Source organism: Lepidochelys kempii, chromosome 21, assembly GCF_965140265.1.
Source record: "Lepidochelys kempii isolate rLepKem1 chromosome 21, rLepKem1.hap2, whole genome shotgun sequence".
NCBI lineage: Eukaryota > Metazoa > Chordata > Testudines > Cheloniidae > Lepidochelys > Lepidochelys kempii.
In genome coordinates this window covers 12138505-12160718 of record NC_133276.1, presented here as the reverse complement: position 1 = coordinate 12160718, position 22214 = coordinate 12138505, and the positions used below count along the sequence as shown (strand labels likewise).

General features: G+C 52.3%; 1 protein-coding gene across 2 annotated transcripts; it reads left to right on the top strand.

Moving 5' to 3' along the window:
• The first annotated feature begins 33 nt into the window (after positions 1-33).
• Positions 34-20878, top strand: LOC140901180 (chemokine-like protein TAFA-5). Of its 2 annotated transcripts, none has more exons than XM_073319553.1 (4): positions 34-600; positions 10982-11134; positions 13119-13246; positions 20055-20878. In XM_073319553.1, exons 1-4 carry the CDS (start codon positions 441-443, stop codon positions 20061-20063), a joined length of 450 nt encoding a protein of 149 aa, XP_073175654.1. In that variant the 5' UTR covers positions 34-440; the 3' UTR covers positions 20064-20878. The 2 variants fall into 2 exon arrangements, with proteins under 2 accessions (XP_073175654.1, XP_073175655.1); XM_073319554.1 differs by having other exon boundaries at positions 528-1176.
• Positions 20879-22214: the final 1336 nt, after the last annotated feature.

The following is a 22214-nucleotide window of genomic DNA, read 5'->3' as shown; positions in this document are numbered from 1 at the left end:
TGTGGCAAGTCTCAGCTTGCAGGGCCGGGGGGGGGCACCTACCGGGGCTGATCCCCCCCCCAGCTGCGCTTCCCGGGATTCCCCTGCCGCTTGCTGAGCTGAGCCGGGGTGGCGGGGGCTGTTGGCTCCTGGGTACCCGCCACAGGTTCGCGAGCCTAGTCCCGGGCAGCGAGCTTGGCGCCCCCCGGCCGGGAAGGACCCCCCGCCCCGCGGAGCTAGTCACATTGCCACGGTGCAGCCGGAGGGAAGGGGGGGGGATCTGCTAGCCCTCCCCATCCCTGCCATGAACCCTCCTGCTGCCCGCCTCGCTCCCTGCCCAGCTGCAGGAGGGAAGCGCACAGCTGCTGCGGGCGGTGCCGGAGAGGGAATTACCGCTCGGCTTTCGCCTGGCAAACTGCACCCAGCCGGGGGGAGATACTAGCCGCCGCTCTGCGGGCTGAATGCAAAGGAGCTGCCCAGAGATCCGGGCTCCCTTCGGCCCCCGCCGGGCAGCAGAGGCGTTTGGCCCCCAGAGAGAAGCCGGGTGGACGGGCTGCATCTTCTGGCTACTTTCACCAGCTGGAAGACACTGGGCTTTGGAAAAAACCCAGCCCGCTGTGGGTGAGAGTCTGACCCTGCCTGGACCAGGAGCACAGGACGCTGTGACAAGGAGCCACCCACAAGAGGGGCAGATCCCCCCCCCCCTCCCGCACGTGGGGTCCCCCTGCGAGGCTGGGATGTGGTGACCCGGGTACTAAAGGAACCAGCCTGTGCCCCCCTGGAGCTGCAGCTCTCCTGCGTGGCTGCAGCTTTTCTCCTGCTCAGAGGGGCTGGGACTAGGGGGGGCTGCCGCCCCCCCCTTGCTTGGCGTGGTTTCCATCATATCCAGGGTTGACAGTTTGGTTCAACAGCTCTCAGCCCCCCCCCCCCCCAAATGGCTCCAGCCCTCCTGCTCTGAAGGGAATGCAGCTACTCCCCAGCCATGCTGGGCTGCCCTGTGCCAGGTGGAAACGTCCCTGGTAGTTGGATTTAGAGGGGACCCTGCAGCGTGAGAGGGGGGTCCAGCCCTGCCTCCCCGCCCCCCTCCCAGCCCACTCAGGATGCTGGCCGGCTGGAGAGAGCTCTCTGCAGGGATTGGTGCCACGCTTTGCTTCCTCCTCTTCTTCTGGCTCTTGTATTCTCAGCCGCCTAAGGAAGGTAAAGTCTCCGCTGTATCATACTCCTGCCAAGGCTGCTGGCTTGTGCCAGCCGGGGCAGGGGGGGAGGGTTTAAAGGGGTTGTGTCCCCTTCTGCCACATGCCACCCCAGAGAGCCTGCGTCAGAGCCATCTGGTGCCATGCAACCAGCAGGGATCCCCCTCCTCTCTGAGATTTTGCATCGCAGAGGTAGCATCGCCTGCTGGAGGGGCTGGGGGAAACTTTTCAGCAAGGGCTCCCCAGAGGAGAAGAGGTTCAGTCTCCCACTGGACTCAGTCTTTGGCTGCCAGGTGCCTGGACTGGTTTTCAAATTGAGAGACGCTGGCCTGCGGTAGGGGGAGGATTCACCTCTGTGAACTGGGAGTCTGGGGGACTGATAAGCCTTGCGAGCTGAGCCGTTCAGCAAGGAAACTGGGGCTGCCCTTCCTTCCCGAGGCTGCTGGGAGTGCGTGGTGCACTGGGTCAAATGGAGGTAGGTCAGAGCTGGCCCAAGAGATGGGGCTGCCTCTCCTCCCTGTTACCAGCTGCTAAATCACATTAGAAAGAGCATGAGATACAGTCAGTACTTCCCTAATGAGTCCTCTCCATGCAAGGCAATTGCAGTGTCATCCAGTGGGAAGGGAAGGGGTTTGCGCCATCATGAGTGGGGATCTGCCCATAGGACAGTCTCTCCCTTAAGATGTGAGGATACCCTGGGGAAAAGTTTGCTCTAGGGTCTGAAGCATAGGACTGGAAGTTAGGAAGTCTGGGTTCAACTCTTGGCTCTGCCACAGACTTTCTGTGGGACCTTGGGCAAGTCACTTAGTCCCTCTCTGCCTTGGTTTCCCATCTGTGAACTGGAGATCATTGTACCTCTGTTTACTGAGGATTCTTTATTAACAGGGGTAAAGTACTTAGGTGAAAGGTGCTACAAAGTGCAAAATATTATTTCCACGGGGGGCTGGTGCTGTTATATTTACATGGGATAAATTAAAATAAGCTGCCTGGAGAATGAACTCTCTTTAATTGTATAGAGTCCCATATAGTGTGGATTGCAGCTTGGGTGCCCAGGGTGACTCTTCTCCCAGACAAGAGGGATGGAGGGAGAGAAGTGAAAGTAGAACAGAGAAAGGAAAACTGCCAGGTTAAAAAAACAACCAACCCTGAAGAGCACTGTCAGTTTCCCTTTTTCTCCAGACTGGGGGGCGCTGTATGTTTCACAGTGACTGAACTTTGTCTAGTTCAGTGTCCCACTTTCCAATGTTGTCCCAGCTGGTTTCCAGAAGGCTCTTGGGGATGGCCAGGCATGTAAATTGGATGAGAGCTGGAATCTCTCCCTCCATTGTCTTTTGATGGTATCTCATGCAGTAGGGATCCTTTTTATAGCTGAATGAAATTCACTTCTAACACTGCTTGGTCTGTACCCAAATTGCTGCCAACATGGGGGAAAAGAGTTTCACACATGACCCAAGGAAAGACAGTGGGAAATTGGAAGAGAAGCTGTTAAAATGGCATGGGAATTGGGATGAAAAATTGCTGAGAACACCCCCCTTTTGTGGGGCTCAATCCTGCAGGAGTGCTGCATTCCTTGACCTAGGGACGTGGTGGAATTTCCATCCTTGGAGGTTTTTAAGGCCTGGTTTGACAAAGCCCTGCCTGGGATGATTTAGTTGGGGATTGGTCCTGCTCTGAGCAGGGGGTTGGACTAGATGACCTCCTGGGGTCTCTTCCAACCCTAATCTTCTATGATTCTGCATGAATTGAGGTTGCTTGGCACCTCAAAGGACAGGCCCCGTGCTACGTAACTGATTTGCTGTTCAATCTTCTCCTCCGCTTTCTTGCTGCTAATTTGCCGCGTGACTGCCGGGGCTGGCAGCAACCTGAATAAACCATGCCAAGACGCTTGCTCGCCCCCTGAATCGACACCCTTACGCTGAGCGCTTCAGCAAGCCTGCCGCGTCTCCCTCCCCTCCAGAGGCTGCGCTTGCAAATGAGGACGTGAGAGGAGCGTTGCTGAGCCATGTGGATCCATAAATAATGCCACAATTACCAACTGTAACTAAACATTTATGCAATAATTCAAATGATGCAGCATTACTCAGCCAAGCACGAGACAAGTTCAAGCCTGGCCTTGGGCGTGGAAGAGGCTAGAACTGCTAAAGCATCAGCTGGGGTTGGTAAAGCTGTAGGATAGAACAGCTAGAGGGTGCAATGCTCCTGACTCCACATCACCCCCTGCTGGGCAATTTGTAAAGCAGCTGGGAACTACTAGTCATTATTCATCCTTGTTAGAGGTAAGGGGCTGCCCCAGATTGCAAATGTCGGAGGAAAGGAACCCCAGTTTCCTTCTGGTTTAAGATATTAAACCAGAAAGCCCTGCTTAACAAATGGGTAGAGAGAAGGCCTAGTGAGAGAGTCAGCACAATCTAGCGGATTGAACCAGGAAATCCTAAATTCAAACCTCAGCTCTGCCATTAACTCACTGGGTGGATTTGAGGAAATCATGTGACCTTTCTGGGCTAAATTTAGGCTCTGAGTTACACAGGTGTAAATCCAGAGTAACTTCAGTGGAGTCACTTCTGATTCACTGTGGAGTAAGTGAGAATTTGGCCCTCTCTCAATTTGACATGCATGTGTTTTAGTTGCTCCCGGCTGTACAATGGAGACAGGTGCACTTAACTACATCAGATGTGGTTTGGGAGGATCAATCAGTTAATGTTCTCTAGGCAAGTGCTAAGTAGAATGCTCAGATGTGTGTGCGTGTGGCTGGGTGCATGCCTGGGCCCTGGTGGAGGGGGAAGTAGTTTCCAGTCATTTCAAGGGGGAGTTCTGATTTAAAAAACTAGTGGCACAAAAAGACATCCCCCTGCCCCAGCTGGGTAACTGGAGGGCATAGAATTTGAATGGCTCTGAGCAAATTTTGAAATTTGCCCCCTTGAGCAGAAAAATTTCAGAGAGACCCTAACATGTTCAGAGCCGTGATTCTCAGTGCCCTTGCCCTGCTTGAGAGTTTCTTCTCATACTGCTTCTGATGGAAGCAAACAACTCAGAGCAGTTCTCTTGCATTCCTTGTGGCGTGCAGTTGTGTATGAGTGCAGAGCTGGTAGCGCCCGCTCCTTTAGAAGGAGGATTTAGTTTGGATTCATATTAGCTGCTTTCCAAGCTGCCCTCATTCTTGTGCTGGAGCATTTTGCAACGTGTGACTCATAAAATCTCCTCCAGACATTATTGAAATCGCCCATTGTCCAAATGGCCACAGTTAATTGGCAGTGTATGTGTGGGCAGGGGGAATGGTGCATCCCCCTGGTGCAGATCCCAGAGACTCCCAAGGCATATCCCAAGCCAAACCATAATCCCTGCTGAATCAATGGCAAATCTCCCACTGATTTCATTGGAACAAGCATTTGGCCCAGAGGATGCCTGGCTGTGGACAGCAGAGGCTTCAAAGCTACCAAGCACTAGGCCAAACATGGCTCACACTGGAGCTGCCTATAAAAACACTTGTGACTGCCTGTAGCAGCCTGTAGGGTTGCATCTTCAGCAGTGACCCTGCCTGCACCCAGCAGAGGCTGGGAATGATGGCTGAAGCCCCTAATACTCATCCACAGACTCCCTTTTTAACAGATTCTCCCTGGTGACTGGTCTGTGAATTTTTTAAAAATTTGGTAATGACGAGGGACGGTCAGTGTCATTGACCCATCACTTAGGAATGGTCCATGGGGTGCACATCTCAGCCCAGTGAATTTTTCCTGCTCCTGTCTCTCTCCACGTGGTGCTTTTCTCTGTCTAATACAGACTGGGGCTCCTGAAGACGTCTCGCTTTTGTCACCCGAGGAGAGGAGAAGAAAACGCCCTGTCTCTTCAGTGCTATTTTCAAGGGGCTGATTGAGAGGAGCTAGAAGCAGGAGCCTGGCTGTTTTAAATCTAGGAACACTGAATGCCAGGCACACAATTCATCTCAATGTAATGAGAGGGATAGCGGTGTGTTAAATAATTGCCCCAAGGAATGGAGGCTTTGGATTCATAGCCAAGTGCAAACTGCAGCTGTCCATTGGCATTTGTCAGTGTTGCCTTTGATGGGCATTTAAAACCAATGTTGACTCAGTTACCCTGAACTTCCAGGGGATGAACTCCCCCGCTCTTCCACTTTAAATGCCAAGTTTAATAGCCTGGGTCCATTGAACTCAGCAGGTGTTTAGCCACTGACTTTCCTCTGGAGCACCATTTCACCCCACAGCTGTACTGAAAGCCTTTTGCAGCATTGGGAACTGTATGTACATAGCTCCCAGGGCTTGGTAGAAGGCTGGGTGTCCATCCAGACCTCAGAAGCACAGATGGTAGGGGAGGCATCCATGACACAGTCTCTCTGTTAAACGGAACTGGGAGTAAACTTGGCTTGAATAATGGTTCCAGCTAAACTGGTTTCTAAGCCGATTTAGCTGATGGGAGTGGATGGAGTCAATGTGTGTTTGAAAACCATGCTAGCTAGTTATCTATCCATCCATGGCAATTGCTCTAACACTTGAGCATCCAGGCAGTGGACAGGCATACAGTCTGAGCTGGATGGCTTATTCCCTTGAGCAGGAGGCTGGTCCAAAGAGACACTGCTTCATGTCTTCAAGTCTCATCCGGAGCTCCAAGCAGAGTGAATTCCACAGTGCCTGACCCCGGCACGTTTCAAACTGGGCCCAGCATTGAAACCAAGCAGCCTGCAGTTCAGGGGAGAGGCAGGTGGAGAAGAGCACAGGCCCACAGGGGTTTCTGGCCAGCTGGAGCATTTAAGAGAGTCAGGCCTGATCACATCAATCTAGAGAGTCTGCCCTGAGGGGCAGGGCACTTGCTCTGTGGAAATGTGGCTGCACTGGTGAGACAGGCTGTCCAGGAATCCGGAAACTCACCGTTGTGCAGAGAGCCTGGCACAGGTATAGCATTGTAGGTTTTTGGCTGGCTTTCATCCGGAAGAAGCGCTGGGTGGGGCTGGAAGAGACAAGACAGTGAGTCCAATCAAGCTCTCCAGGCCTTCCTCACTTGTCTTCAATTGAGTCCCTCCTGTTTTACTCCCGTTAGTGGGAGCAGGAGCCACCTCAGCATTCGTCAGGACAACAGGGAAGCTCCAGCCAGCGGGCCACACAAGACTAACAAAAGCAGTCACATCCCAGTTACTCAGCAGGACTGCAGGGCAAAGCTATTGCTGAAGAAAGAAGTGGCTATATTTTCAGATCAATTAAAAAAAGAAAAAAGACTAAGGATAAATACATTAAAAGGCTGTGAGACGCTCAGACACTATTGTTATGTGAGGCCAGATGGGGACCATAGATTTAAGAATCAAAGAAGTTCTGAAAGCTTTGTAACGTTTTGCCCTCCGTTTACTATGAATTAAGGGCCTGATTCTGTGATGTGGCAAGTGCCCAACTCCTGTTCACTTGAGCAGGAGCTGAAGATGCTCAGCACTTTGTAGGATAGGTCCCCAAATTGCTGAAGGTTATTATTGAAGTGTAACCATATTTAGAAAATATTTTCAATGGGTTTTTTTTTTTGTATTTCCTGATGACCCAGATCTGCTTTTGGGTCTAGAATTCAGCTCCAGCGCTTGGAGGTGTTAAGATTTGACAGTTCACTGGTTCGGTCCATTCCACAGACAGCCCATTTGGATCAGAGTTTAGCTCTTGCTTTCGACACAGTCGCCCCAAATGCTTGGGAACTGAATTATAGAATCTTAGGATTGGAAGGGACCTCAGGAGGTCATCTAGTCCAACCCCCTGCTCAAAGCAGGGCCTATCCCCAACTAAATCATCCCAGCCAGGGCTTTGTCAAGCCTGACCTTAAAAACTTCTAAGGAAGGAGATTCCACCACCTCCCTAAGTAACCCATTCCAGTGCTTCACCACTGTCCTAGTGAAAAAGTTTTTCCTAATATGCAATCTAAACCTCCCCCACTGCAACTTGAGACCATTGCTCCTCGTTCTGTCATCTGCTACCACTGAGAACAGCCTAGATCCATCCTCTTTGGAACCCCCTTTCAGGTAGTTGAAAGCAGTTATCAAATCCCCCCTCATTCTTCTCTTCTGCAGATTAAATAATCCCAGTTGAGACCCATCTCTAGCTATTGTAGGTACTTACATGGCCCGCATCACCATAACATCCAACTGCCTCACACTCTTTGAATAATCATATCTTGCTCTTCTGTAGCACTTGTGACAGAGTTGGGCCAGATGGCTATAGGAGAGTAATAGAAGTCAGATATATTAGCCCCAGGCTAAGTAGGTCCCTTTTCCCTGGGTAAGGTAACAGGGAAGGTTCCAGAACAATAAGGAACCTTCTGGAGACAATTAAGACAGGCTGATTAGAACACCTGAAGCCAATCAAGAAGCTGCTAGAATCAATTAAGGCATGCTAATCAGGGCGCCTAAGTTTTAAAAAGGAACTCACTTCAAGTTTGTGGTGTGCGTGTGAGGAGCTGGGAGCAAGAGGCACTAGGAGCTGAGTGTAAGAATGCACACTGTTGGAGTACTGAGGTGTACAAGCATTATCAGACACCAGGAGGAAGGTCCTATGGTGAGGATAAAGAAGGTGTTGGGAGGAGGCCATGGGGGAAGTAGCCCAGGGAGTTGTAGCTGTCACACAGCTGTTCCAGGAGGCACTCTAGACAGCTGCATTCCACAGGGCCCTGGGCTGGAACCCAGAATAGAGGGTAGGCCTGGGTTCCCCCCAAATCCTCCCAACTCCTGGTCAGACACAGGAGGAGTCGACCTGGACTGTGGGTTCAGAAAAACGGCTAATCTGAGGGCTGCCGTGAAGCTCCAAGGCGAGCAAATCCGCCAATAAGCGCAAGACCCACCAAGGTAGAGCAGGAACTTTGTCACACACCTTTCAACAGTAGATCTCAGAGTGCGTCACCATCTTTAATGTGTTTATCCTCACGCCCCTGGGAGGTAGGGCACTGCTACTATCCCCATTGTGCAGATGGGGAATCAAGGCACAGAGAAACTAAGACACGTAAAGATCAGAGCCTAACTCCCATTGAAGTCAGTGGGAATTAGGTGCCTAAATACCTTTGAGGATCTGGGCCTAAGTGACTTGCCCAAGGTCCCAAATGTCCTGGGTCCCTGGACAAAGCCCTGACCACTGCACCTCCTCATTCCTCCTGATAGCTAGCTTCCCAAAGTTTAAAAAGTCAACCAGAAAACCCCACAACACCCCCCCCCCAAACAAACCATCTACTCATAGCAAAAAATAAACCCACCGAGTCTCAGAACCCAGATCAACAGACTTGGGCTCATGCTGCAGGGCTAAAAATAGCCATGTAGATGGTCAGGCTGGAGCCCCGGCTCCAAGACCCTCCCTGCTCACCAGGTTTCACAGCCGCAACTCCAGTCTGAGCCCAGATGTCTACACGGCTATTTTTAGCCCCGCAGTGCCAGCCTTGGGAGCCTGAGTCATTTGATCCGTGCTCTGAGACTCCTTGCCGCAGGGTTGGTTGGTTTTTTGTGTGCTGTGTAGACGTGCCCAAATGAAGGGCCTGATCCTGGAATCCTTCCTCATCAGGAGGTTCCCCACTGACTTCAGTGGTACGACTGTCATGAGGAATAAAGGACCGGGTCCTAATTAATCAAAACAAAGGCATAAAACAACACACTCGGAGGCAAGTCATACCTAACGAATGCCATTCTAATTGAAACATCTTACCCACCCACATCTACTTACTCAGATAACAAATCGCTTACTCTGGGAGAGTCCAGATTGAATTTATATATTACAGGCCAAATAAATAGGAAAAGGCTGCCAAATCCTTCCATATAAATCCCAGTGACCTCATATCTTTTCATCTGTGCAATTTGGAAAAAAATATGATGGGAAGCAAAAAATGTTTTTATTCAGCTAATAGGGCAAACAGCAACAGGTGGGGTTTTCCCCCCTCATTTGAAGGAGCAGGACTGTCAGAAATAGAGAGATGCCACAGCTGCAGACTGTGCTTGCGAGGCGTTAAAGGGGCCTTGGCAGAATCAGTCACATTGCTGTGTAAGAGGTCTTGCCATGTTCTCCTGTTTGTAACCATAGAATCATAAAATATCAGGGTTGGAAGGGACCCCTGAAGGTCATCTAGTCCAACCCCCTGCTCGAAACAGGACCAATTCCCAGTTAAATTATCCATACATTTAAAGGGAAGGGGTTTCCTAACCCCGCATTAGTCAGAACAGCTTAGATCACTGGAACGGAAAGAGTTTTGGGAACCCTGTTATGCCTGTTGGATACCAGGGGCCAGATTCTGATCTCAGGTACAGCAGTGTAAATCCACTGAAGGCCGGATGCTGCTCTCACATCCCCTGGTGGAAATCTGGAGTAACTCCACTGCAGTTTGTGGGCTTCCAGCAGCGTAAAAGTGGCAGGAGGGAAGGATCAGGCCCAGTGAATGTACACTGGATCTCTGAGCCCCGATCCAAAGCCCACTGAAGCCAGTGGCTGTTTAGGTCACAGGGCTTTGAATTGAGCCCTACGCGAGAGCAGAATCCTGCCCCAGGTTTACAGTGGACTTGATTCTCTTCTTGCTTACACCCGTGTAAACCAGGAGTAACCCCACTGAAGTCAGAGTTACACCAGTGCAACAGGGAGGGGAAACAGACCCAGAACGGGGGGTTGTGTTGGGCTAAAGAGCAAGCGTTGAGGGTTTCAGCTCCCACCATGAGCTGCGGGTGGCAGCGTGCTGCCGAACTACCCGAACCCTTTAAACACCCTGCGTTGGGCCATGTTGGACTGCCGGCCGGCCTGCCCCTGCCCCTTGTCACAGGCTGCAGAGAGAGCGCGCAAGGGGAGCCGGACGAAGCTCTGAGATAATGCCGCTCACGTGCGGCTGCCTCTCACCCACCTGCCTGGCGGCATTCATGGGTTGACATCCGTTTCCCCGGGACCAAAATGTTAACAAGGACAGGCGCAGACCCTGTGCTCAGCTACAGGGGAACGCTCCGGGCTGAGCACGAGGAGGCGTGCTCCGGCTGAGTGCAGCCTTCCCCTTAGAGCAAGGAAGCCCAGACTGTCTTGCATGCAGCCCAGCCTTCCTGTCTGTGGGATTCACTCACGCTCCCTTTATAGATCAAAGGGCGGAGGAAGGGCGGCTTTAGGTACCGAGGAGTCTCCTCAGGCCAGGCAGACTGGGCCTTGCCCTATGCTGGGCTGGATTGGAGACCTTCTGAGCCTTGCCGGCTGCTGCAGTTTGGCTCAGTGTGCACCCAGCCTGCTGGCTTTGCCTTCCCGTCCCCATGTTACCAGCCCTCCCCCTGCACAGAGGTGCTAAGGGATCACTGTAGAGCTGTTCGAACGACTCCCCCTCCTCCCCTTGGGAGAAAGACCCTGCTTATGTTGTAAGCCACTCCCAGGCCCCACGGGCCAGGAAAGGAGCTAAGGGAAGGTGCTCAGTGCCTGGCCAGGAGGGAGGTGAAAAGCGTTTTCTCTAGATTGGGCCATCTCCAGAGTTGTCCTGACTCAGGCTCCAGTCCTATGGAGGAACCGCTTCCACTGAACTCAACAGGGACTGCTGGAATTGTACTTCTGAGGGGTTTAGTTCCTTTCACCGTGGGAGCATCAGGCTGTTAGCCCCTCTGAAAACCAGGCCCTAGCTGGCTCTGGTTGGGCTCCCAAGATATAGAGGCACCCAAAAATCAGTGGCTTCTTTTGATTCTGTTGGCCCAGAATACACAGCAAGTCAGTGACAGAGTAGAGCATAGGACCCAGCCGCCCTGACTCCCACCTCCCTGTTCTTGCTACTAGGGCTGTGCCCTGCCTCGACACTCTGACTGCGCAGCGGCTGCTGGATGTCCCCTTGTCTCATTGCAGGCAAGGAGCTGGAGGTGGGGATGTGTGAGATTACGGCACTGAACAGAGACCTCAGCCACCCCAGGAGGATGATTGCCCGGCAGACAGCACGCTGTGCCTGCAGGAGAGGCCAAGTCGCGGGCACAATGAGGGCAAAACCTGCCTGCGTGGATGGTAAGAGAGCTCTGACTGCTCCAGAGAACTACGGGCCAGGGCCATGGGGCTGCCTGTGGCTTCTTGGTTCACCATGGTCACTTGGGACTTTATGGTGACAGCAGCCACAGAACTCAGATCCTCCTGCTCCCAGAGGTGCTGAAACTAGGGGCAGGGCCGCACCCCCTGGCTTGAAGTGGTTTCCATCACATGTAGGGTTTACTGTTTAGTTCAATGACTCAGCCCCTGCCCCCAACTCTACAAATCATTCCAGCCTCCCTGCCTGCCCCGGAAACACAGGCCCCTATTATCACTGGGAGCAGCTAACTGTACAGGTGACATGACACACAGTCAAACTGTCCTGGCTGGGGTCCACGGTGACACACACGCACCTGCTCATTGAGAACACTCATGGTCCAGCAACGTCCAGCTGTATCAGGGTTTATATCTGTTGGTAGCAAGGTGGGGGGCAAGGGAGGAGAAGAACCCCCTCAGCATGGGGAAGTGGGGGTGCAAAGCTCTTTGGAAAATCTGGCCTGTTTGTGGGTGCTGAGCCCTTGAAAATCTGGCTCTGAACTCTGGGAAGTCCAGCTTCACAAGCGAACTCCTCTCCACTCCCAGGCACTGCATGAGTGCAGGGAGGCAGGAGCCATGCTGGGCAGAGTTCTGCAGAGAAAGCCACACTGATCCTTTCGGTGCCTGCCGGAAGCCTTGCCGGGCGGGAGCGTTGCTATGTCCTGCAGGTGTCAGGGGCCACGTGGCGCCCTGGTGAGGGAGGGACATGTCATCTCAGGTTGCTCTGTGTAGGGAATGTGTCCCTCACAGGTGGCAGGTGTCCCTACGTGTGGGGAACACGAGAGGCTGCTCCAAGCCTCCGGCTTGCAGACGGCTGTTATCTACTGTTGGTAGGTGCTACAATGATACAGATTGTAACGTTCTGCATAAACTGTCCCTGACGGCCTCAATTCTCTCTCCCTTTCTCCTCTGCCCCTTTGACACATTTTATTTTACTCTTATTTTATCTCCTGGTCTCCTTGTTTTGGATAACTCAACCCTTCTTTCTACTCCCTTTGATTTTACTTTCCTTATTTGTTCCTGTTTAATCTTGTGCCCTCTCTCTCGCCATTCATATCTACCTATCCATCCATATATACATCCATCCCTCCTTATATATACCCATCTTTCTTTCCCTATACACACCCATCTATCCATCCATCCCCATACATATCTGCCTGTCCATGTCTATATACACCCATCTATCCATCCATCCCTGTACATATCTGTCTCTCTGTCTATATACACATACACCTATCCATCCATCCCTCTATATACACATCTGTCTATCCATCCATCCCCATACATGTCTGTCTCTCCACATCTATATACACACCCATCTATCCATCCATCCCTCTATATACACATCTATCCTCATACATATCTGTCTCTCCATGTCTATATACACACACCTATCCATCCATCCCCATACATATCTGTCTCTCCACATCTATATACACACACCTCTATCTATCCATCCATCTCTATATATTCGTCTGTCCATCCCTATATACACCTTTCTGTCCATCCATCCCTATATACACCCATTTATGTATCCATCCATCGCTATATATACACCCATCTATCCATCCCCATACATATGTGTCTCTCCATTTCTATATACACCCATCTATCTATCCATCCATCTCTGTATATACACATCTGTCTATTCATCCATCCCCATACACATCTGTCTCTCCATCCCAATATTATATCCATCCCTATATATACCTTTCTAACCATCCATCTCAATATAAACCCATCTGTTTATCCATCCATCCTCATATACATCTCTCTCCATCCCTATATACACACACCCCCCCTTTCTATCCATCCCTATATACACCCATCTTTTTCCCCTTTGTACCCTACCTCTCTCTTTCCCTCTTTTCATAACCCTTCGAATTTCTCCCTCCCCATGCTCCGTGACCTCCCCCGCTCTATGTGGCAGCTCAGCTCATTGCCAGTAAGCAGTGGTGCGGGATGGAGCCCTGTGCCGAAGGGGAGCAGTGCACTTTGTTAATAAATCGTTCAGGCTGGAGCTGCACTCGACGATTGGGCCGAATAAAAACTGTCACAGTAAGTAACTCCTGCCTCCTGGCAACCAACCCGACTGAGATGGGAGAAGGAACCAGCCGGGGGTGGAGAGTGTCCTGGTTTGAAGGTATCTGGGGGGGGGGGGAGTTTGGTGTTAGCTGGGAAAGAAAGTGAATCACTGGTCTGTCCATGGATGAGTGAGGACACCGCCCCCCCCCCCCCCCCCCCATCAGCTCATGCATTTGGGAGCACTCCCAGTAAAACCGGAACTGCTCTGCCCAGAGAGCTATTCCAGGAACCAATCAGGACAGGCTATAAACATGTCTCCATAGGGCTGGATGCTCCTTTGCTGGAGAAACTGGTTTCACTGCCATTTCTTTACACCTCCTGTCACTCCCATTGCCTGATCTTAGCTTCAGTGGCTATGGGCATTTCCAGGCCTCTCCCCTCACAGTCAGCCCCAAGCATTCAAAGATCCTGAGGCAGGTGCCCGAAAATCATGAGATTGGCTTAAAAAGCACCATATTATCAATGGTCTGGATCCTCAAAAGTATTTAGGAGCCCAACTCCCAGTGATTCCAATGGGAGTTAAAGCTATTTAGGAGCCTAAAGATCTGGGCCTAGGTGCCTCGCAAATGAGCCTGTAAGGGGTGGGACAGGTCTGCATAATTTTTATCCCATCTTAGAGTGATCGGGAAACTGAGGCACAGAGCGGGGAAGTGACTGTGCATACGGATTCAGTGGCAGAGTCAGAATGAGAGCCGAGATCTCCAGCCTCCTAGGCCTGAATACTAACCACAAGACCGTCCCTCTCCTAGTATGAGTGTGTGTATGGGGAAGGTCAAGTCTTTAGGTATAGGGCGGGAAGGGGGAATATTTGCATGGCGGGAAAGGGACCTTGCTGTCTCTTACTCTAGACAGGCAGGCAGAGCACTGTGGTTGCTCCATGCAACGTGCACAGACCCCGACGGGAGAAACAGCCCCAAGAAACACAGACCTCTGGGCTGTGGGCTTTGATGGAAATTGCAATGAAATCCCAACCCGTGGTACTTTCCTTCCACTTGCCCTGAGAGCACAGGGAGGCAGCTGCTGGCACCTAAGGGAATCAGCTTTGCTAACCCAGGGAGAGAATAATAGATCCTGCAGGCCCTGCTCTCTAACCCAGCTCCATCCCCCAGGGAGAGGAGAAGGTCTAGTACCCACCTGCCAGCCCCCACTCACAGACTCCACTCAGCACTATCTCTGCCCCAGGGACGGCGTAAAGGGGAGGTGTCCCTTTGGTACAAGCCCTGGCCCTGCATTATCATAGAATGGACCCAGCTCGGTTCTGCCTTGTCCGATTACAAATGCATCACAGTTTTGTTTCTAGTGCAGGGAACACAGGCAGCCTTCTGACTTCCCAAAGGGGAGGCCCTCTTCTCCACTGGGGCTGCCTGCCAGGCTCCCCCACCATGCCACAGGCTGCAGCCTGGAATAGGCCTGTACACATTCTGTCATTTTAAACATCTGAAACCTGCAGACTTGTTCACAGCTGGTTTAGTGCCAGCCTCTCCCAGCACGGGGACTGTAAAGGAGGAGGCGAGAGCACTGGCTGTGGGGGAGGGCCCAACTACCAGTCCCTGCCGTTCCCAGCAGGGGGCGCTGTCGGGCACGGGACAGCAGCAGTGCCGTGGAGGAGGGGAAGGGGGCATGCTTTTCCTAACGCCCACCGGAACTTTGGGGATATTTTATAGGCTGGTGGGGAGTGGACAAGCCTGAGCTGCAAAACCTGGATCCAGATTTGGAACCCTTTCTGACTGCACACGTTGGGGGTGTTGAGATCGGTGGTTCTGTTCTGGCCTCTTCTAGATATGGGGGCCAGCTGTGAGGTTCAGACCTGGATCCAAGTTCAGATTCCAGGCACCTCCCAAGAATCTGGGGATGTCTGGATCCAGGGTTTGAGCTGGGGCCCATTCTGTCAGGCTGCTTGGCCTTTCCCTTCACAGACAGCTGAGAAAGACTGGAGCCCTGGTCTCTGCTGTGGGGAGGTCTGAGGGGACACAGGTGGAGGAGGGTCTGTGTATCTTGCATCTGAAGGCTGTTAAAGTGACACACTCCTGTAGCCGCATCCCCCAAACGAGCCCTCGGCTCCAGAAGCAGCTGCGTAGCTTCCCTCCGCGCGAGGCCCGGGAGTCTGCTCTGCAGTCAGCTCAGCCAGTGAATGACAATGAACGGGGAGCTGGATGCTGCTGGTGGGAGCCTCAGAAGTGCAGCGGGATATTTTATTAATGTCAGAGACATTAAGGTTTGGAGAAGAGCAAATTATGCTCCCCGCAGCACAGGGGAGACAGGCATGGCCAGGCCACGGCTGTTCATCTGGCAGGCAGGCAGCTGTGTGAGCACGGCTGTCCTGGCCTCTAGCCATCTCCATGTTATCGGGTTTGTCTCATGGCCCGGTGGGAGGGACCCTCTGTTGCACAGGGAGGAATGAGGGCTGGACAGAGCCTTTGCAGAAACCACGGCTCTCAGGCTGGTTTAGAATGAGGTGCCCATGCAAAGGGCTGACCTCTGGGCTCTGAAGTACAGTTTAGTTTCCTGTTTAGTTTCATAGGCACGGCTGCACTGGGTCCGACCAGGGGCCCATCTAGCCCAGTATCCTGTTGCCAACAGTGACCAGCACCTGCTGCTTCAAAGAAAGGTGCAAGAACCCTGTAATGGGCAGCTATGGGTAACCTGCATTATGTCTCCTCCTGAGATCAGTTTAAGCTATGAAGCATGAGGTTAGCCCTTCCAAAATGTTTGTGAGCAATAACTACGGTACACTAAATCTGGATATTCGTGGTATCTCTGTCAATGTCCAATCCTTTTGTTAATCCTGCTAAATTCTTAGCCTCAGTGACCTCATGTGGTAGTGAGTTCCACCATCAAATGATGTGCAAAATCATGAATCTAATTAGGTCTATCGGTGCGTGGTCAGGACCAGATTTGCAGCCTCAGGACTCTGTATCCATGGCTGGTGTCCCATCTAGGTCTGTGTGCGCTATCAGGGCTTTGCCTTGCAGGGTTGGGTTGCCAGCCCCAGTGATAGCAGGGGACTTGACCCAGGAGATCCCTTCCAGCCCCATCCCCCTATGACCATGGAGTCCTGCCTAAAAAGGATGGGACCCTTTGTATTGTCAGGGCATTATCTGCATGGTCAGGACAGAGTCTCTGTATAAGGCTGAGCTCTGAGTCTGGATCAGGGTCTTTTCTGCAGTTAGAAAAGGAGTACTTGTGGCACCTTAGAGACTAACCAATTTGAGCATGAGCTTTCGTGAGCTACAACTCACTTCATTGGATGCATATTGTGGAAACTGCAGTAGACATTATATACACACAGAGACCATGGAACAATACCCCCTCCCACCCCACTGTCCTGCTGGTAATAGCTTATCTAAAGTGATCATCAAGTTGGGCCTTTAGATAAGCTATTACCAGCAGGACAGTGGGGTGGGAGGGGGTATTGTTCCATGGTCTCTGTGTGTATATAATGTCTACTGCAGTTTCCACAGTATGCATCTGATGAAGTGAGCTGTAGCTCACGAAAGCTCATGCTCAAATAAATTGGTTAGTCTTTAAGGTGCCACAAGTACTCCTTTTCTTTTTGCAAAGACAGACTAACACGGCTGTTTTTCTGCAGTTGTCACTGGGTTTGGTTTTAGGATTGAAGCTGGTTCTGAGAGACTGGGGACCAGTGGAGAAGTCTGGGTATGGATGGAGCCCTGTCTGTAATGTCAGGACTCTTGTTCATGGGGGGTGGGTTCACTTCTGGGGAGCCCAGGCCTCATCTAGAATATTGGGGCTCTGTTGGGCTGGGATCCCATCCTTCCATCCCTCTGACTCAGCCTGCAGTTCCCTGCATGTCTCTCTGGTGTGAGAGCCTGGCGTTCAGCGTAAAAGGGTCCAGACTGTTCCAGAGAACAGCCAACTGCGTGCCATTTCCAGGCAGCGAAGGAAATATAAATCCACCCTGGGACGCTGGGAGTGGGAGCCAGGGGAGAGGAGCGGCACATTCGTACTGATCAGACACCGTCTCAGAACTGTCCTCCTGCCCCATTTGCACAGCCCTGTTTTGCATAATTAAATATTCAAATGCACTGGGCAGCGGTGTGGAATCTGCACATTTCTCCCCAGGAGTTAGGGGAAACGCAAAATCCTACTTGCTTTCTGGAGCGGAGAAACCTCCCCACCAGAGCAAATGGATCACAATAAACAGAAACACCCGCAACCTCTCTCCGGGAGGTCTGAAAGAGGCGGCACACCCCACCGCTCTTCCTCCAAACTCTGTGCCTCTTTGCCTGGGCCTTTCTTATTGACCCCCTTGAGATTCAGAGTTCATTCCTGTGGAGGAGCCCCTAATTCCTTCAGTAAGCCCAACCAGAAGTAGATCGGTACAGGAAAGGTACTGGCTAGACCAGGCACTAACCATCTGGCTTAGGGAAGAGGTTCTTGATTGGAGGTCATGACCAGGTGTCAGGGGGATCATGACCACCTTGCCCTGCCCCTATTTATAAATCTCAGGGCTAGATTATTGAAAAGGGGGTTGCAATATGGAAAAGGTCGAGAACTACTGTGGCACAAGCCTGTGGACTGTGTGATGAGTTGGCTGGGTCTCAGTTCAGCAAGTCGATCAGGGCCTTGAAAGACAAGTTTCTCAGAGGACAACCAGGGAAAAGCACCAGCCAGCTCTTGGGGACCTGAGATAGATTGCCACTTTGTTCCATGTGAAACTGATTTGCTGCTCCCAGCTTAATCCGCAGGAGACATTTGTGTGCAATACCACCGTGCCGAGAGGGCCAGCTGGCAGCCCCAGCTCAGGGGAGGCCCCGACCTAGATAGCAGGTCAGGGGAGAGCTACATTGGCAGGTCTTTCTGGGCGACTCTGCACAGAGCTGATTGTATAGTACAGCCAGACTCCTCGCTAGACCTTTGCTTCCAAGAGCATGATGTTGTCTACAACCGTTTAAGAAAGGGGGAGCTAAGGTGAGGGCTCAGGGGGCTGGTATTCATTTCCAGTCCAGATAGTGCATCACCAAGAGCCATTGCCATCAGAAGATTATGTGCAATAAGCGGATGGGTCTCACTCTAGTTCCTAGTGGACACACACAGTCATAACTGGCACCAAATGACAGGTCTCGGCAGAGGTGCCAGGGACTGACTGGATGGAGACTGAACTCCCATCTCTGGAGGTGGGGTCACCATGCCAGGGTTTAGGCCATGCTTGTACCTGTTCTAAAGATGTGGGACTTTGGCCCCACCCTAGATATGTTAATCGGGTGAAACCCATGGGGCGTTTTAGAAATGTAATAGGATTCTCTAGAAATTGCTGTAAAGCCCCATTGAAATGGGCCCAGAATGGCACTTCCTATAGCTTTTGGTATCATCCCTTTGAAGGGACAGAACCTTGTATTAGATTCTCCAGGATGGGTCAAGAAACTCTATAGAAAAGTGATAATTTCGTATTCTATCCTATGGGACTGCTCAATAAAGGGGCACCTCTCACCCCAATCATGTCTCCTCTGGGAGCTGCTCCCATGGGGAGAGCTGGCCCCAAAATTCCCAGTGTGTGTGTACATGTAAACATATGCCTCTCCCCCCAGCTCCCATCTTCCTTCCTGTGTACAAAGAATCATAGAATGGTAGGACTGGAAGGGACCTCGAGAGGTCATCTAGTCCAGTCCCCTGCACTCGGGGCAGGACTAAGTATTATCTAGACCATCCCTGGCAGGTGCTTGTCTCACCTGTTCTTAAAAACCTCCAATAACTGAGAAAGAGCTAAAGCCAAACTCATCCTGAGCCAGATTCACCACCAAAAACACGCAAGCAGCTGCCATTGGCTGAAAGGGCAGGGCTGGAATGAGCCCTACTGCCCCCTTCTGCAGCTTTGATGCTAGCACACCATCCCATTGCCCTCCATCACCACCCTACCCCGGGAACCCCAGGATACCTGCCAGTGCCCACACAGTGACGGGGATACAGTGGGCCTCTCTGTGCCTCCCAGAACCACCTGGCTCCATGGAGCCCGCAGTGCTCAGTCCAAGTCATAAAGCACCTCAGAAATTCAGCCCGAAGGAGGGGGCTGGTAGGCCTGTGGCGCTGGGAATGAGACAGAGTCACTCATCTCTTGGCTTCCCATTTACATCTGGCCTGGTGCCTGGGCTTTGCGCACCTAACACCCTGAGGCAGCGGCTCCTTTGACAGTCCCAGCCTCAGAGCGGTGGCCAGCCAAGGGCTGTTGTGTGGTGGCCTGGCTGCACTCAGGCCAGTGCGAAGTGCATGACCCAGGAGCTGCCCTCAGCGAGGCCAAGGACTGACCGGGGCAGGGAGGCCAACCTCCCCTCTCACCCTGCCGGGCTGGGGTGGAGAGCTTGCCCCGTGGCACCTGCCCTGTGGCTAGACACAGGCATTCAAACTCCACACACACATTGTCCAGGGCTCTCTGCTCAGTGTCCCCCTCTGGATCCCCTGTTTGGACCCTGCACCCCCATCCCTGTAGGCTGACACGCCCCCCCACTCCGTACTCTGCTGATATCCAGGTTTGGGGTGTCTCTTCTCAGAGAGGGCAGAGGTTTTGTTATGCACTAGGCTCTCCCCACCATCACAGCGTTGATAAAGACCCTTCCACAGTGTCAAGCTCACAGCACAGAGACAATGCTCGGGGGGGGGGGGCTAACTGAAGAGTGGGGACGCCCCAGGCAGGAGGCAGCAGATGGGCCTCTGGGTGCACAAACCCCTGTCCAGGGCCTCAACCTGCCCCAAAGCACCCAGGGCTGTTGGAGGCAGAGAAGGATGGGGGGGATTCACAGGCTCCCTGTGTGCTTTGTTTCCCCAGGTCTCCTGACAGCAGCAGCTGACGGCCCGAGCTTGGTGCCTCCACTCCTTGCTGCCGCAGCAGTATACCACCTTGCTGGGGCAAGGGGCCAGCCCCTCTGTCCCCATCCCCGTGGGTTGGTCTCCTTGCAGCAGGGCCTGGCAAGTCTCTGCTCTGCACCTCCTGGGCCAGGCGGCCTCGCTCTGTTGCTGGCTTGGATGATGCCAAACAGCTGGAAAGATGTCGGGTTTATCCCGATGGAATGGATTTCCGTTGTCCGGAGGGGTTTTAACTGAAATGCACCTTTCTGCAAACCTTTTAATTGTGAACAGAGGGAGCAGCCCCTTGGCACCCATAAAGAGTGGGCACATTCGCTGCGGCTGGCTCACTAGGCTGTGAGACCCAAGGAGAGACGGACGCCGGCTGATGTATAACCACAGTGGAGCTGAGAGGTGGGAAGCAAACTCTCTCTTGTATTTCTCCTCCCTTCCCAATCTCCAGAGAGCGAGAGGATGCAGCGGGGACAGCTCCAGAGAGAAGGTGCTAAGGTCATCTCATCTCTACCCCACTGGGTCACCTTCAGCCCTTTGGAAAGTCCGCTGAGGTGGTGTGGGGCTGTCTGAGCCAAGCCCCCACCCCACAACCAGCAGCACAGGTTCCCCACCAGCTGCTGTGAGTTGTTCCATAGGGAAACATTGATTTGATGAGTTTCTCTTCCCTTTCCATTTGCAACTTGTCCATCAGCAGCTCACAATTTCCCCAGGTTCATTCAGCGGCTCAGAACAAATGGCTAAATTATTCCTATGAATAAATTCTCAGCCTGTTGCCCAATTGCAGTCAATTCATCATTGGGTGGGGGTGGGGGGGGGAAGAATCTTTAAATGAACATGACTCAAATTGTTTTGATTGGTCCCATGGTGGTGTTTTGGGGCCCTGACTGGCCAAGCATCACTCTTGGTATGGAGTTACCTATTCCGAATTGGGTTCCCATGAGTGCCTGCCAGCCTTCCCACTGATGTCCCTCAGTTGTTGTCGGAGGGTAGCCTGGGGAGGTATTTGCCATGTGCATGGGCAGGAGGGAGAGAGACGGTGGAGTGAGGATGTGCTGAGAGCCTGAGCTGTTGGGTTGGAAAGGCTTGTTTGCCTCACACTGGTCTGATCCCACAGTGGAAGTAAGAGGAAGGTCGGGGAGCCGGTCAGGGTGCTGGGGAAGCACTCAGGGCTTGACGTTGCAGCCTTGTCTAGACCAGGATTTGGGAGGTCTTGGCTAACTTGTGTTCACGGCCTGGTGCAGACAAGGCAGGATGCCTTTAACACATGTTGCATGGCTCATGTTAAAGCCTAGGTCAAGGCACCGGTGTAACATGTATTAAAAGCACACTGCCTTGACCACACTAGGCTGTTAACAGGTTTCAGAGTAGCAGCCGTGTTAATCTGTATTCGCAAAAAGAAAAGGAGTACTTGTGGCACCTTAGAGACTAACCAATTTATTTGAGCATGAGCTTTCTAAATTGGTTAGTCTCTAAGGTGCCACAAGTACTCCTTTTCTTTTTAGGCTGTTAACACCTTCCAAATCCTCATCTGGACAAGGCCTGAGAGGTGCTGAGTGCCTACAACCCACTCTGAAGCCAGTGGGAGCTGAAATTGCTTGTCACCTCTCAGGATCAGGCCCTTTCTGCTCTATAGAGTGCGCTTTACGGTGGTCAGAACTATACAGCTGGCAAAGAGATGGTCTGTGCCCCGGAGAGCTTATCCTTAGAGTGGAGCCTGAGCCAAAGCCGTGGGTGCAGACATCCCCGAGCTGTGGGCAAGTTTGGATCTCAGGGCTTTCATGTCCTTCTCCAAGGTACCAACAGGTACAGAGCCATCAACACACATGAAATGCATCTGGACAATAGTGCAGACAGGCCTCGCAGAACAGCCAGATCTGCCTGGGAGGAAGGAAGCCCATAGGAAAGGTCACTTGCAATGCAAGGGGACAGCAAGGCAGAAGGCAGAGAGCAGGCCAAGGGGAGGCTGAGGAAGACCAACATGGATCAAAGTTTGCAGGAGTCCTTGAGGCACTGATTTAAACTAGGAGAGGCTTGATCCCTGCTGCCAGGGCATCTCTGAATGCTAGACAATGTCCAAGAGGGGTCTCACTCTGTGTCTCCAATACTGAGAGCCAATAGGCAGCTGGCT